This window comes from Panulirus ornatus, chromosome 2, assembly GCF_036320965.1.
Source record: "Panulirus ornatus isolate Po-2019 chromosome 2, ASM3632096v1, whole genome shotgun sequence".
Classification (NCBI taxonomy): domain Eukaryota; kingdom Metazoa; phylum Arthropoda; class Malacostraca; order Decapoda; family Palinuridae; genus Panulirus; species Panulirus ornatus.
The window spans coordinates 70,610,592-70,627,607 of NC_092225.1; the positions used below are offsets into that span (position 1 = coordinate 70,610,592).

Sequence of the window (17,016 nt, forward strand, 5' to 3'; positions counted from 1 at the left end):
TTTGGCACCAGCATAAGACCACCAACAAAAAAATTCAGTCTTCTTCCATAGCAATATTTGTAAATCTGTTCTCTTCCCACTTTTCTGCAACAAATGGCAATGTTATAAGAAAGGTGGTCAACATTTTCTGCATATCTCTGTATAAAAAACATTATAACTATTAAATGTGCTGTCTGGTTGTCATACTACACATTATTTGCATGTCACTTTCCTTCCATCCTCATAAATAAAATTCATCAAACTAGAAATTCATTTCCTAAACCTATATCAAAACTCCACAAGTACCGATTGCCTTACACATAAATATGTACAAGCAACAACTCCAATACTGCAACAATGAGACTTTTTAATACCTGCAGAAAATATCCTTCATTATTTATTCCGAAGTCTTGTACCTATGAAGTTAAAAATCTGTACTCAAGTGTGAGTGGTGTTCAAGTGGTCAACTCTGTGTTCTCTTTATGAACTAATATGGTTGAGTTCTTATGATGAACATATGACCAAGGTTTATGACTAAAGCTAAGCTTTCCATAGCATAGGACAAACAAGTCTGGGACCTTAACAACTCAAGTCACAACACAATGAAATAGCTAAAGCACAATCACTGCAGTGGTTTTCAGAACAACCTTCTCTCACTCAAGTTGTTAAATGAAGGAGCACCACTTAAAAGTTTGTATGATTATAATACTAGTCCTTATTTGAGATTCATATTTTACACCACATGAACTGCTGAATAACCATCAAGTTTATTGTACATTTCATTCGGAAATTAACAGTTAAGAAGATATTTGGTTGTGGCCACACAAGTATCTGTCGTGAACATCACCGCATTGGAAGCGTTTGGGGTGTGACCAGTACTGATCACAAACAAATGGTGGGCATCAAGGATCAAGCTACTCTGATCCTGTTCTCTTCCACTACATCAAGCTATTCCTAAGTCCTATCATCAAAGGTTATGGAATAAAAAGAAAAAGTAAAATGGAGTCAGTGACATGCTGAGGGTGAAAAGTTCCGTGCGAGGAGGAATCCACAGTGAATGTGGGCAGCAGGATGCCATTAGTATTAGGAGAGGGTTCAAGCTGACTTATGAGCAGCACGATGTTAGCAAGTGGCTGTTATGGAGTCAGATGAGCATAGGCAGTTGTTAGAGGTGAGAACTGCTGGGTGGGAGACCAGCAGTGACTCAACAGTGAAGGGTCTTGGTAGAACCTGTATCCTTTTTGCTGCTCATGTAGATGTTGCCACCATACTCTTCATACACCAGGAAGTGATCCTCTCGGCCACTGGACTTTCCTGGACGAGGAAGTGTTAATGACTCTCCTCGCTGACCAGCACCTCCTCCCCCAGTAGAGCTACCACCAGCTGAGGCAAAGACGTCACGGGGCTTCCAAACTGGTGAACCTGTAAAATGCAATAGAAAAAAAAATTAGAGGGAAATAACATTTAAACTTCAAAGTACCTCAAGTTGGAAACAGAATACATGGAGACTATCATGGAGTGAGATACACAAGTGGTGCCACAATCAAACTATTTTCAACAATATTATCTAGTTGTACAATTTTTCACTCAAATGTCAAAAAAAGAGGTATTAAAGCCCACAAACTATTTTATATTACATGTACACCAAAAAATCTAGTCACCATTTTAATCAATGACATCCAAAAGATGGGAGCACTTGAACCTTTGTGTCATGATGGAAAACACATCAATGCTACAAGAGAAGCAAATAGTTGTTCTTGCTTCTTACTTGCATATTATTAAGCTTAGGGATAGACACAAGTGTTGTCCTGTTCATCATTCCTTTGCTGCCAGTAATATTGACCAAAGTACAAATTTTACAGGTAAACCTTTAAGTCTGAAAGAATCTTCATATGTACCAGGTCCCTTTACGATGCTTTAGCATTGGTTAATGCCAGATGAGTGATTTAACTCTTTCTGTGTGAGATAAGGCTTTTGCATGCTCTTGCAGTATGAATCTTGACGCTTTTAGTGTACCAGAGGTCTGCCATAATACATTTACCCTCATGAACACATTCCAAGACAAAATCTTTTATGTTGTCACCCACGGTACAGCTCAGTGTTTTATGTAAACTATGGATTTTCTTCTTCTTTCATACACGTTTGCTACAACCTCAAAAGTGAGGCAGCGTCCATGACAGACGATTAAGGCTTGGAGGAAAAAAAAGAAAAAAAAAAAAAGATCTAGGGACAAAGAAGAGAGTACTGCCACACATCTGTGTGTTGTAAAGGCAACTATGAGGAGCAGGAGTAGGGGGCTGAAAACCATCCTCTCTTGTATTGCATTCCAAACAAAGGAATCAGGGAGAGAACAAACCACAAGATGAAAGTTTCAGTTGCCCTATGCAGGTCCTAATAAACATCAGTTTTGCTGAGTCAAATGAAAAACTTCCCTATTTCTCAGTTTTCTGTATATTCTTCTGTACAAATCTACAATAATATATTATCTGAGTCTGTGCTATGATGAAAGACAGCGTAATATTATTAGTTTAAGTCAAATTTGTATGTATTATAATGTTACTTGCTCATGTAAATTACCTTTGTTTAAGCACAATCTATATAAAAAAAAATGGCATCAGTAAGTAGGGGTTTAATGACACACAAAATCATCTACAAGATGATAAAAAAATTTACAAGATACCTAAGTCTAAACCATATTTACTTGAACTGGAGCACTCGGCCAAAGTTAGCAGAGGCAACTTGACAGAAATAAGAGAGGTAATCAATAATACATCAGTTTATAAACAGGATATATGATAATTTCTGTTCTACTTTTAGTGACTGTGACCCTTTGGCAATCAATGATGAGACCATCTGCTACCATAAAATACCACAACTTTTCTCCGTACTAGTGTTAGATCATGTTGTGGGTCTAATAAATACTATAATCCATGTAAAGAAGTACTTTTTACAAACTCGTGAAGTTATGTTCTGGGAAGATTATATACTGGTTGTAAATACACATTCATCAGCTGAATCACCTACATCTTTGCTCTAGCTACCATGTGTAATGCACCGAAAGCACAGCTCCCTATTCACACTCATCCTTGTCAGTTTTCAAGGAAGAAAACATAAGAGGATTTAAACTAGATTTAGAGGACTAGGCAGATATGCTGAATTACATGATGATGATGATATGTCTTCAGATTATGTGAATTTTATACAATGACTCCCAGCCCTGAAAGTTGACCAAGATGGGGTAGAAGGTGTTTCTAGCAAAAGTGCCTGCTTGACCTTGACAATACTGCATCTTCTCAGAGAGAGAGAGAGGCAGCTAATTCTACAAACTTTTATAATTTTGCTGTCACAAAAAAAAAAATACCAATGAATTATACTGATTATGATTGTATCTTATACAAGATACAAGATAAAACATGGGCAGTGGCAACACACATGAAACTTGCGCCTTCCTCCTGATTCTTTTGGAGCATTGTGTTAACACATCTACATATTAACTAAATGAAAGCTCTTCTGAAGTGGTTTCTTATTGTTATATGAATCCCTGGGGATAGGGGAGAAATAATGCTTCCCATGTATTCCTTGAGAGAGAGAGAGAGAGAGAGAGAGAGAGGAGAGAGAGAGAGAGAGAGAGAGAGAGAGAGAGAGAGAGAGAGAGGAGAGAGAGGAGAGAGAGGAGAGAGAGAGGAGAGAGAGGAGAGAGAGAGAGGAGAGAGAGAGAGAGAGAGAGAGAGAGAGAGAGAGAGAGAGAGAGAGAGAGAGAGAGAGAGAGAGAGAGACTGGAAATCAATCCCTCCAGTTTTTACTTTTCCAAAAGAAGGAACAAAGAAGGTGGACAAGTGAGAATTTTCCCTCTGGGGTTCAGTCCTCTGTTCTCGATGCTATCTCCCTAATGTGGGAAATGGTATATATGTAAGAAAAAAAAAAAGGATATGTTTGTATTTGTAAAGTTAAACACCTTTTTTTAAGAACTTGAAAAACAGATTCATGGGGTTGGAAAAAAAACTAAAGTGAGGAATTAAGGAGCTGGGATTAATACAAACTACATGTAGACCTATATCAAGGAAATGGATGTATTTGATTACTTCATTTCATTCTCAGAAAATTTGTTAGCAGAGTTAGATAAATTAGAATAGGTGTAAGGATGCATTCCAGGGCTTAAAAGAGAAGGGGATTACAATAGGAAAACATCACTGAATACAAACAAAAATAAGGTTTAAGTAGTCTGGTTATGTGAAAGTGAAAAAAAATCAATCCAAACTGAAAATACCTAAAATAGATAATAAAATAAAATGACAGTCTTCATTTACTTGTACCCTAGTAAACACTCCCATCTTGAGACACTAAATAATCTTCAAATTTACACTGCACTTTGAGCCCAGTGAAATGAATACACAAACAATGAATAGCTTGACATACTGTATGTGACCAATTCAAGCCTGACCACTGTGTAGAAACTGTAAAACAAGCTTCTTTTGAAATAATCTAAATTAATTTCACTACCGATTGAGGAATGGAAACATTAAATAATTTTCCTGTGCCTTCAGTGTGAAATACAAACTGACTAAAAATTCTTGAAACATCTTGATTATCAAAGGAAAAGAATACTAAGAAATCAGTCAATATAGTAGTGATACAGCCCTCATTCGAATGTATGATCATATTGTGTATATTAACATACTGCACTATGTTCCTTAATAGCTGACAGCAGCAGCTGGAATACAAATTAAATGATTTTGCTCTGCCATCATCATAAAATACATGACTAATAACAAAAACCCTGAAGTACTTTTATTATCAAAGGAAAAGAATACAAATTAATCAGCCAATCCTATGAGCGAGTTCACAAAATGAAAGTTTCGTGGTGGTGGTGGTGGTGGTGGAAGAGGTGGGTGGATTAAGTAAACACCACCAAAGGCTAATATTTCTGCTGCTCCCCCTCCAGCTCACAGTGGAAACACAATGCAAATTCTTATGTTATTTCGTAATATGAATAGTAATATACTGAACATATCAATACTGTATTTTATAAAGCAAATAAAAAATACGATAATGCAGTGTTCCCTACAAGGTGACCAGCAACAGCTGGGAAACAATTCTAAATGAATTTGCTAATGCTTTTGAGATAGGAATGTAACAGAGTTTACTTTGAGGTCATTAAATAAAGGAATTACAACTAAAAATCCTTATGCTATTGTTAAACAATTCACAATTATTGGAAAAGAATATTTGATTTGATAAAGTGAAAGGCAAATCTTTTTCTTAAATCTGTTGCAAATACAAGTTCTTAGTGTCATTTCAAGAGCCTGTGTCCAAATTACTGAATGTCTATTTAAAAACATCACTCTTGGGGCCTTTGCTGTAAGTAGGTTCCCGGTAATATTATTCATGACAATCAGTATTTCTTATAACATCACCATCTAAACTGCATTCTACTGTTTACTTATAAATTATTATAATTCATGCTGCACACTACCATTTGCATGTAAGTTTGTAAATGATGCTATTCATAATGAAACAGTAAATAAGTCTTGCATCAGCACCACCACCATAAAGTCAGTCTGCTGAAAGCACTATGAATATACAGTGTTCAACCATGTGTAATCAATAAAGGTACAGATGTGAAGTGTGTGGAATTCAATACATGTGGTCTAGGTAGATAATGTAAGGGAAAGGGTGGCATGCACTTCATAACATATGCCTATATACCAAAAAATGGATTTTTGGTGAATATCAGAAGGTTTGGACACAATGCATCCAGTATATGCCAACATATACTGGGAACACATACTATGACATTCGTGCCAGAGTGTTATGATTATAATTACCTCATGTATGCATTTATGCTTAATTTTTCCCTTCATGCTTGCCACAATTTCAAGCCACAGTGAGGTAGCATCAAGAACAGACAAACAACTGCCACACTCACTCATATTTTGTCCTTTAGCTGTCATATAAAATGCATCAAAACCAAACTCTAAGAACTTCATTTACCCTGGTTCATACTAATAACAGTAGGTTGCCCCCTGTATACTTCAATACTCCAAATCATTCAATCCATGCATTCCTCTATCCCTCCTGAATACTCAGGATCCAATAACGTTATCACAGCCTCTTTCACTCCACCCTTACATCTTCAACTACCAGAATGTTTAAGTAAAATATAAGAGAACTACATCAAATAAGGATGTCCCATCTGGGGTTCCACAAGTAACAATGTTAGCCTCAATTTTTTTCATCATAAATATATCAGATAGTAATAGAGTAGTAAAAGAGAGCTGAATAAGGAGCTTTGCTGATGACACCAGAGTAAGCAAAATGATAATGTGAGAAACTAATCAAATGGAGATGCAAAAAAGACCTAAATACAATATATAAATGGGCAGAAGTCAATCTGACGGAATTAGCAAAGAATAAATTTGAGCAAACAAGTCATAGCAAGGGTAAGAATACCTTAAGTGACACCATATAAAGGCCCAACAGAGAAAGCGATTGGAAAGGAGACAAATGTTAAAGATGTAGGAGTCATTGTAAGTAAGAAACTATAATTCAAAGAACATCTTAAGAAGATAGCACTATCAAACAAAATAATGAGTGGTATAATTTTGACATCTATTGTAGAAAATTTTTAAGGTGTTCATAAGAAGCAATACTGAATACTACTTTGTTGTAAGGGCACTAAGTAAAGGTATTAGTGAGGATGCTTAAGCATTTTATGGGTAAAATCAAGGGGATGGAACATATGAACAACTATGAAAGGCTAAAAAACTGAAACTTTATACCCTACAGAGAAGAGAAAGATTTACATGTTAATATATGCAAGGTAACAAAGTGAAGATACAAAAAAAAACAGACAACCAAGGAGCACCTCAGCAAGGAAGAAGGATTATCAACTCTACAAAAACACCAGGGAAGATAACAAAAATAAATCAGACAAAAATATATTAAAGTCCAGCTAGCAAGCTAGAATATCCACTCATCATACTACCAGAAAAAAAAGTTGTGTGGTTGAAACAAGTCCTAAATGAATGGAATAGACAATTATATAATGCATGTGGCAGCAGAGAGGAAGAATGTTATTCATCAAGCAAGAAGTACAGTGAGTGTTACCTATGTGCGAGCCCTGCCATCGTGGCAAGATCTCACTGTAGGTACTCGTAGGTAGGTAGGTACTCCCCCTTGCTTCGTCTGCTTCTAACATCTGTCAGTCTCCCTTCATTCAACCTTTTCAAATGTATAAACCTTTTCGACAAACTAACATACCATGGTCAACTCTCTCTGTCATATTCTACTTACTACTACACACCTCTCTATCTATCTATATCTCTGATGCCTGTCCCTCCAAACTCTAACTAGGAGGTGGTGGTGGCTATGGCAAAGAGTTCCCATAATTAGTGTCACTTCTTAAGCCTTTAGTGCCTCACCCATAACATGCCGCTAGCAAAGGGCAACTCTAGCACAGTGTTTCTAGAGGCTCCTATCTAATATTCCTACTGACTGCTACTACTCAGTGTTCCTGGCCAATGTTCCAACATAACACTTCTCCCTAATGTTCTTACCCACAATTTCTACCTAAATGCTCCTGCTTACTGTCCCTACTTACTATTTCTATCCACTGCTCCTAACATTTTGCAAAAAAGGCAGGGCTAAAGCATGGTGCTAACAGCAGGAAAATCTAGAGCTGCAAAAAATGAGTTGTGTGAGTGAAGTGTTGTCAAGCCATGTGTGGGGCAATGAGACATTGTATGCTTGTGGAGAGAATGCCAGCAGTCCATGTGTGGGTGAGGCAGAAAGCAAAGACATCTACCTCGGTAAGAAGAGTGAAATTCGACAATCACTGAAGTGCTGGCTCACTATGCAGTCATCAATAACTCTCCTGATACTCAGTTAGGTAGAACCAGGAAAATATCTCCGTAGTCTGTGGATGCATACCAACTACAACTTGAGTCTCTCTTACACTATCAAAAATTATGCAACTGACCTCAGACATTTCAATTCTAAAACATCCATATTCTTCTGTCCTTTTGCAGTTAAGGCCTAAGACTGACATCCAAAGCTCTCTGTCAACTCTATCATAAGCATTCTTTAGATTCATAATTCCCTACATAAGTAGCATTTTCCATAAAGCCTCTCTGTCAACTCTATTATATGCTTTCTTCAGATTCATAAATGCCAGATACAATTCATCCTCTTTCTCCATGATTTCTCGCATAAATCATCCTAGAGCCACACTGTTTCTCTCTAATCAGTTGTTTTGTGCATGCCACTACTCACTCAATCATTACTCCTTATCAAGTACAGGCATCTCTTAACCTATGCAACAATTACATTCCTGAAAATGGTGAAATAACTCAAAAATGAAAAAATTAATGTAAAAAGTGGAGATTATGAGGTTTCATTATCAATAAGACAGTACCAAATATTATACCAGTGAAAAACTACAGTACCAAGAAATACAAAAATTATAATGCACATTGAATTTAGGAAACAAAAGCAGAAAATAATTGCCTCATCCCTTCAGCACTGCCTCCCACAAACATCATGAGGTGATTCTTGACAACTTTGAACCCTGTTGGAGTCTTGTCTTCACAGGAAACGTACAGACCTCAAGGCATTTTCCACCAAAATAATCTGGTCTTGTCCACATTAAAAAAAATGCTCAGAAGAAAAACTGCCTTCCTCTATAATGGTCTTAAGGGTTTTGGGGAAATTTTTGGTGGCAAAGAAATTAGCAGAAGCATTCTCGCCACTCATCCAGATGTGATAATTATATTGTTTCCTAAAATCCATAAACCCAACAGAACTTACTGGAAATGTCTTTGCTGTTTCTTCTTCTGCTGGTAAGTCATCATATATACTCTGGGCTTTTGCCTGTATCACAAGGAACATCTACATGAGTTTGGTGTTCAACTTATGTGCTCTCCCTTGTGTGTCAACTCATGTGCTCAACATTAATTCCATTTTCTCCATAAGTGAACTTTGGGAATACAAGGTCTCAGATGCATTGATTAGTGTTCTACTCTCGGCACTTTCCTTGATCTTCTCTGCACTATCACAAATACCTAGTCCATAGAGTATGTTAAGTCCATGGACATGCTTATTATCAGCTGTTTGTTAACCTCTCTCATAATATTTGAGCACATCTATCTTAACCTCAATGGTGATGGCCTTATGCTTTTCAGTACCACTGGTACTAACAGAACTTAAAGGATGGTTTCGTGGTATGATACAAGAGGCAAAAGACTTGCACTATAAAGTATACTGCAGCAAAAAATACTGTAGCACTCCTGACTAAAGATTGTATCCATGTACCGAAGGCTCCAAGGCAGGAGGCTGCTTACCCAAGCCATGCATATGTGCACTTCTTGTATGTGCTGGCAATGCCACACCGTCAAACATTATTCCAAGCCCATTAAAATTAAGATTAAGGTTTACATGGACTGTGCTTGTTATTCTAAAAATTGCATTAATCAAACATACATAAGTCAAGTAGTCCCCATATACTTGAGACTTTTTCTCATTAATTTGATTATTCACTCTGGTCCTCCTAATCTTTATCCATGGGCACTGACGGGTTATTTTATTGTGTGTGTGTTTTGTGAGTGGTTTCAGTGCATAATACATGACAACAAGAGACTGTCTGCTTCTGGTGCTACCTCCCTATTGCAGGGAACAGCAAACAGGTACGACAAAATAAAAAGTTTGAGGTTGGTGGGATCTAAGAATAGAGGTTGCTGAATTGTGAGGCTGGGGTATACTTTATATTTCTACTAGGGGAGTGATGGTTTGTGGAATGGTCTGAGCAAGAAGGTTCTAGTACTGTATAAGGAGGATCTTTGTTTCACTGTAGGTGTTCAGTGTTTGCTGGTGCATGGCAGCCAATGAATTTTCTCAGTGTATTATTTTGTGTGGTTTGCAGCTTTGTTTTGTTTGTTTGTTTGTTTGTTTTTGAAAGGGGTGGAATACCAGGCAGATGAGGTGTAGATTACAGCAAAGTACATGAATTGTTTGTAGATGATGTTGAGGGATTCTTTTTCTAGTCCAAATATCCTGCCAGTTAGCATTCTCAAGGCAACTGGTTTGTTTGTTGCTTTTATGTAGACGTTATTGGTGTGAGGAGTGAATGTCTTGTGTGTCACAGGTGATGCCTAGAGTGGTTGGTATTTTGTTCAATGGAAGTGATTATCTATTCAAGGTGATTGGAGAGTTGTTATCAAAAGAGTGATTGAAGACCTCTGTGGAGATGGAGACATTCTATTCTAGATAAGCCCTTGTTTCATTGCATAATGTAGTGCTGCATGTTTGTTGCTAATACCGCAGTGTCAGGGTGCTGTGAGGCAACTGTTAGGTAGTCTGCATGTGAAAGGACCTTCATACTGTAGTTTACATCAGTTAACTAGGTACTCCATAGTAGAGTTCGGCACTTTAGAAATTATTGCCATTGTGGTGCTAGCACCTCTGCCACGGCAGTTGGCTATGAAATTGGCCAACCACTTTTAACTAATGTTGTGGAGGGTGTGTGAAGCTTCTTTTGCATTAGGATCTGTCAGGAAGGTGTCAAATACTTTGTTGATATCTATTTTCACTATTACTATGTGAGAGGGGGATGTGGTTGGTTAAAGCCATCTAGTATGTTGTGTGAGATCAATGTCCAGCATGGTGGTTGGGGCTGAAGCCTTGCTGTGTAGGTACAAGTGGGAAGTTTTGTTTGATACTGCTGTGGATCAGCTTTTCACAGAATTTGAATACTGAAGAAAGAAGTGATACATAGCAGTAGGAGGAGTGGGAGTGGGTGTTGTGGAGAGTTTTAGGACTGGTATTAAATCAACTTTTGTTTTACATTCGTGGAGCCTCATCTGTTGAACACTTTGTTATATAACTTCATAAATTTATGTATGTTGTCAGCATAAACCATGTCTGTAGTCAATCTGTTCCATAATCAACAAGGAATGGAGTGAATTGGAACAATGTGGTATATCGGGGTCAACGTGCTGTCAATGGACTGAACCAGGGTATGTATAAAAGTATGGGGTAATCTATGGAAAGGTATGTGGGGCCTGGAGGTGCATAGGGAGCTGTGGTTTCGGTGCATTACACATGACAGCTAGTGACTGAGTGCGAATGAATGTGGCCTTTTTTGTCTTTTCCTGGCACCACCTTGCTGAATGTCATTTCCTGTGTGGTGGGGCAGCGACAGGAATGGATGAAGGCAAGCAAGTATGAATAAGTACATGTATATATAGGTCTGTGTATGTATATGTTGATATATGTGACTGTATTGTTGACTGGTTGGTAAGGTTATTTAATGTATGTATGACTCATGGTGAGGTGCCTGAGGATTGGCGGAATGCGTGCATAGTGCCATTGTACAAAGGCAAAGGGGATAAGAGTGAGTGCTCAAATTACAGAGGTATAAGTTTGTTGAGTATTCCTGGTAAATTATATGGGAGGGTATTGATTGAGAGGGTGAAGGCATGTACAGAGCATCAGATTGGGGAAGAGCAGTGCGGTTTCAGAAGTGGTAGAGGATGTGTGGATCAGGTGTTTGCTTTGAAGAATGTATGTGAGAAATACTTAGAAAAGCAAATGGATTTGTATGTAGCATTTATGGATCTGGAGAAGGCATATGATAGAGTTGATAGAGATGCTCTGTGGAAGGTATTAAGAATATATGGTGTGGGAGGCAAGTTGTTAGAAGCAGTGAAAAGTTTTTATCGAGGATGTAAGGCATGTGTACGTGTAGGAAGAGAGGAAAGTGATTGGTTCTCAGTGAATGTAGGTTTGCGGCAGGGGTGTGTGATGTCTCCATGGTTGTTTAATTTGTTTATGGATGGGGTTGTAAAGGAGGTAAATGCAAGAGTCCTGGAAAGAGGGGCAAGTATGAAGTCTGTTGGGGATGAGAGAGCTTGGGAAGTGAGTCAACTGTTGTTCGCTGATGATACAGCACTGGTGGCTGATTCATGTGAGAAACTGCAGAAGCTGGTGACTGAGTTTGGTAAAGTGTGTGGAAGAAGAAAGTTGAGAGTAAATGTGAATAAGAGCAAGGTTATTAGGTACAGTAGGGGTGAGGGTCAAGTCAATTGGGAGGTGAGTTTGAATGGAGAAAAACTGGAGGAAGTGAAGTGTTTTAGATATCTGGGAGTGGATCTGTCAGCGGATGGAACCATGGAAGCGGAAGTGGATCATAGGGTGGGGGAGGGGGCGAAAATTTTGGGAGCCTTGAAAAATGTGTGGAAGTCGAGAACATTATCTCGGAAAGCAAAAATGGGTATGTTTGAGGGAATAGTGGTTCCAACAATGCTGTATGGTTGCGAGGCGTGGGCTATGGATAGAGATGTGCGCAGGAGGATGGATGTGCTGGAAATGAGATGTTTGAGGACAATGTGTGGTGTGAGGTGGTTTGATCGAGTAAGTAACGTAAGGGTAAGAGAGATGTGTGGAAATAAAAAGAGCGTGGTCGAGAGAGCAGAAGAGGGTGTTTTGAAATGGTTTGGGCACATGGAGAGAATGAGTGAGGAGAGATTGACCAAGAGGATATATGTGTCGGAGGTGGAGGGAACGAGGAGAAGAGGGAGACCAAATTGGAGGTGGAAAGATGGAGTGAAAAAGATTTTGTGTGATCGGGGCCTGAACATGCAGGAGGGTGAAAGGAGGGCAAGAAATAGAGTGAATTGGAGTCATGTGGTATACAGGGGTTGACATGCTGTCAGTGGATTGAAGCAAGGCATGTGAAGCGTCTGGGGTAAACCATGGAAAGCTGTGTAGGTATGTATATTTGCGTGTCTGGACGTGTGTATGTACATGTGTATGGGGGGGGGGGGGGTTGGGCCATTTCTTTCGTCTGTTTCCTTGCGCTACCTCGCAAACGCGGGAGACAGCGACAAAGTATAAAAAAAAAAAAAAAAAAAATGTATGTGTACGGGCATTTATGTATACATATATGTGTACATGAGTGGATGGGCCCTTCTTCATCTGTTTCCTGGAGCTACCTCACTGATGTGGGAAACAGCAATTAAGTATAAATAAATAAATATATATTCATTCTATTTAATTATTATACTTTGTTGCTGTCTCCTGCATTAGCGAGGTAGCGCAAGGAAACAGATAAAGGAATGGCCGAACCTACCCACATACACATGCATATACACACACAGATATATACATATATACACATGTACATAATTCATACTTGCTGCCTTTAGTCATTCCTGTTGCCAACCCGCCACACGAAATGACACCCCCCTCCCCCCCGCAAGAGGTAGTGCTAGAAGGAAACAACATTTGTTCGTATTCACTCTCTAGCTGTCATGTATGATGCACTGGAACAACAGCTCCCTTTCCACATCCAGGCCCCACACAACTTTCCATGGTTTACCCCAGACGCTTCACATGCCCTGATTCAATCCATTGGCAGCACGTCGACCCAGTATACCACATCGTTCCAATTCACTCTATTCCTTGCCCGCCTTTCACCCTCCAGCATTTTAAGGCCCCGATCACTCAAAATCTTTTTCACTCCATCTTTCCACCTCCAATTTGGTCTCCCACTTCTCCTCGTTCCCTCCACCTCCGACACATATATCCTCTTTGTCAATCTTTCCTCACTCATTCTCTCCATGTGACCAAACCACTTCAAAACACCCTCTTCTGCTCTCTCAACCACGCTCTTTTTATTTCCACACATCTCACTTACCCTTACATTACTTACTCGATCAAACCATCTCACACCACATATTGTCCTCAAACATCTCATTTCCAGCACATCCACCCTCCTGCGCACAACTCTATCCATAGCCCACGCCTCGCAACCATTACAACATTGTTGGAACCACTATTCCTTCAAACATACCCATTTTTGCTTTCCGAGATAATGTTCTCGACTTCCAAACATCCTTCAAGGCTCCCAGGATTTTCGCCCCCTCCCCCACCCTGTGATTCACTTCTGCTTCCATGGTTCCATCTGCTGCCAGATCCACTCCCAGATATCTAAAACACTTTACTTCCTTCAGTTTTTCTCCATTCAAACTTACCCCCTAATTGACTGGACCCTCAACCCTACTGTACCTAATAACCTTGCTCTTATTCACATTTACTCTTGACTTTCTTCTTTCACACACTTTACCAAACTCAGTCACCAGCTTCTGCAGTTTCTCACATGAATCAGCCACCAGCGCTGTATCATCAGCGACCAACAACTGACTCACTTCCCAAGCTCTCTCATCCACAACAGACTGCATACTTGCCCCTCTTTCCAAAACTCTTGCATTCACCTCCCTAACAACCCCACCCATAAATAAATTAAACAACCATGAAAACACACACCCCTGGCGCAAACCTACATTCACTGAGAACCAATCACTTTCCTCTATTCCTACACGTACACATGCCTTACATCCTTGATAAAAACTTTTCACTGCTTCTAACAACTTGCCTCCCACACCATATATTCTTAGTACCTTCCACAGAGCATCTCTATCAACTACATCATATGCCTTCTCGAGATCCATAAATGCTACATATAAATCCATTTGCTTTTCAAGCAAGGGATGCTTGTGGCATGAGAAGCGTGGGAGGTAGGTTGATTAGAAAGGGTAGTGAGTGGTGGGATGAAGAAGTAAGATTATTAGTGAAAGAGAAGAGAGGCATTTGGACGATTTTTGCAGGGAAAAAATGCAAATGAGTGGGAGATGTATAAAAGAAAGATGCAGGAGGTCAAGAGAAAGGTGCAAGAGGTGAAAAAGAGGGCAAATGAGAGTTGGGGTGAGAGAGTACCATTAAATTTTAGGGAGAATAAAAAGATGTTCTGGAAGGAGGTAAATAAAGTGCGTAAGACAAGGGAGCAAATGGGAACTTCAGTGAAGGGGCTAATGGGGAGGTGATAACAAGTGGTGGTGATGTGAGAAGGAGATGGAGTGAGTATTTTGAAGGTTTGTTGAATGTGTTTGATGATAGAGTGGCAGATATAGGGTGTTTTGGTCGAGGTGGTGTACAAAGTGAGAGTGTTAGGGAAAATGATTTGGTAAACATTGAAGAGGTAGTAAAAGCTTTGCGGAAGATGAAAGCCGGCAAGGCAGCAGGTTTGGATGGTATTGCAGTGGAATTTATTAAAAAAGGGGGTGACTGTAATGTTGACTGGTTGGTAAGGTTATTCAATGTATGTATGATTCATGGTGAGGTGCCTGAGGATTGGCGGAATGCTTGCATAGTGCCATTGTACAAAGGCAAAGGGGATAAGAGTAAGTGCTCAAATTACAGAGGTATAAGTTTGTTGAGTATTCCTGGTAAATTATATGGGAGGGTATTGATTGAGAGGGTGAAGGCATGTACAGAGCATCAGATTGGGGAAGAGCAGTGTGGTTTCAGAAGTGGTAGAGGATGTGTGGATCAGGTGTTTGCTGGGGATAGGGGAGAAAGAATACTTCCCACGTATTCCCTGCGTGTCGTAGAAGGCGACTAAAAGGGGAGGGAGCGGGAGGCTGGAAATCCTCCCCTCTCACTTTTTTTTTTAATTTTCCAAAAGAGGGAACAGAGAAGGGGCCCAGGTGAGGATATTCCCTCAAGGGCCCAGTCCTCTGTTCTCAACGCTACCTCGCTAATGCGGGAAATGGCGAATAGTATGAAAGAAAGAATATATATATAGATATATATATATATATATATATATATATATATATATATATATATATATATATATATATATATATATATATATATATTTTTTTTTTTCATACTATTTGCCATTTCCCGCGTTAGCAAGGTAGAATTAAGAACAGAGGACTGGATATATATATTTTTTTTTTTTTTTTTTTTTTTTTTTTTTTTTTTATACTTTGTCGCTGTCTCCCGCGTTTGCGAGGTAGCGCGAGGAAACAGACGAAAGAAATGGCCCAACCCCCATACACACGTACATACACACGTCCACACACGCAAATATACATACCTACACAGCTTTCCATGGTTTACCCCAGACGCTTCACATGCCTTGATTCAATCCACTGACAGCACGTCAACCCCTGTATGCCACATCGCTCCAATTCACTCTATTCCTTGCCCTCCTTTCACCCTCCTGCATGTTCAGGCCCCGATCACACAAAATCTTTTTCACTCCATCTTTCCACCTCCAATTTGGTCTCCCTCTTCTCCTCGTTCCCTCCACCTCCGACACATATATCCTCTTGGTCAATCTTTCCTCACTCATTCTCTCCATGTGCCCAAACCATTTCAAAACACCCTCTTCTGCTCTCTCAACCACGCTCTTTTTATTTCCACACATCTCTCTTACCCTTACGTTACTTACTCGATCAAACCACCTCACACCACACATTGTCCTCAAACATCTCATTTCCAGCACATCCATCCTCCTGCGCACAACTCTATCCATAGCCCACGCCTCGCAACCATACAACATTGTTGGAACCACTATTCCTTCAAACATACCCATTTTTGCTTTCCGAGATAATGTTCTCGACTTCCACACATTTTTCAAGGCTCCCAAAATTTTCGCCCCCTCCCCCACCCTATGATCCACTTCCGCTTCCATGGTTCCATCCGCTGACAGATCCACTCCCAGATATCTAAAACACTTCACTTCCTCCAGTTTTTCTCCATTCAAACTCACCTCCCAATTGACTTGACCCTCAACCCTACTGTACCTAATAACCTTGCTCTTATTCACATTTACTCTTAACTTTCTTCTTCCACACACTTTACCAAACTCAGTCACCAGCTTCTGCAGTTTCTCACATGAATCAGCCACCAGCGCTGTATCATCAGCGAACAACAACTGACTCACTTCCCAAGCTCTCTCATCCCCAACAGACTTCATACTTGCCCCTCTTTCCAGGACTCTTGCATTTACCTCCCTAACAACCCCATCCATAAACAAATTAAACAACCATGGAGACATCACACACCCCTGCCGCAAACCTACATTCACTGGGCTATGGGATGAAGAAGTAAGAGTATTAGTGAAAGAGAAGAGAGAGGCATTTGGACGATTTTTGCAGGGAAAAAATGCAATTGAGTGGGAGAAGTATAAAA

At 39.6% G+C, this 17,016-nt stretch overlaps 1 protein-coding gene across 10 annotated transcripts in view; it reads right to left on the reverse strand.

The window, feature by feature from the left end:
* The window catches only part of sif (still life), a 1,536,257-nt gene that overhangs the window by 38,020 nt on the left and 1,481,221 nt on the right, over positions 1 to 17,016 (reverse strand). For all 10 annotated transcript variants that reach the window (XM_071677265.1, XM_071677235.1, XM_071677256.1 and 7 more), the window contains one exon: positions 1,210 to 1,401. In XM_071677265.1, coding sequence (XP_071533366.1) covers positions 1,210 to 1,401 — 192 coding nt within the window. The remainder of the gene's footprint in view (positions 1 to 1,209; positions 1,402 to 17,016) is intronic.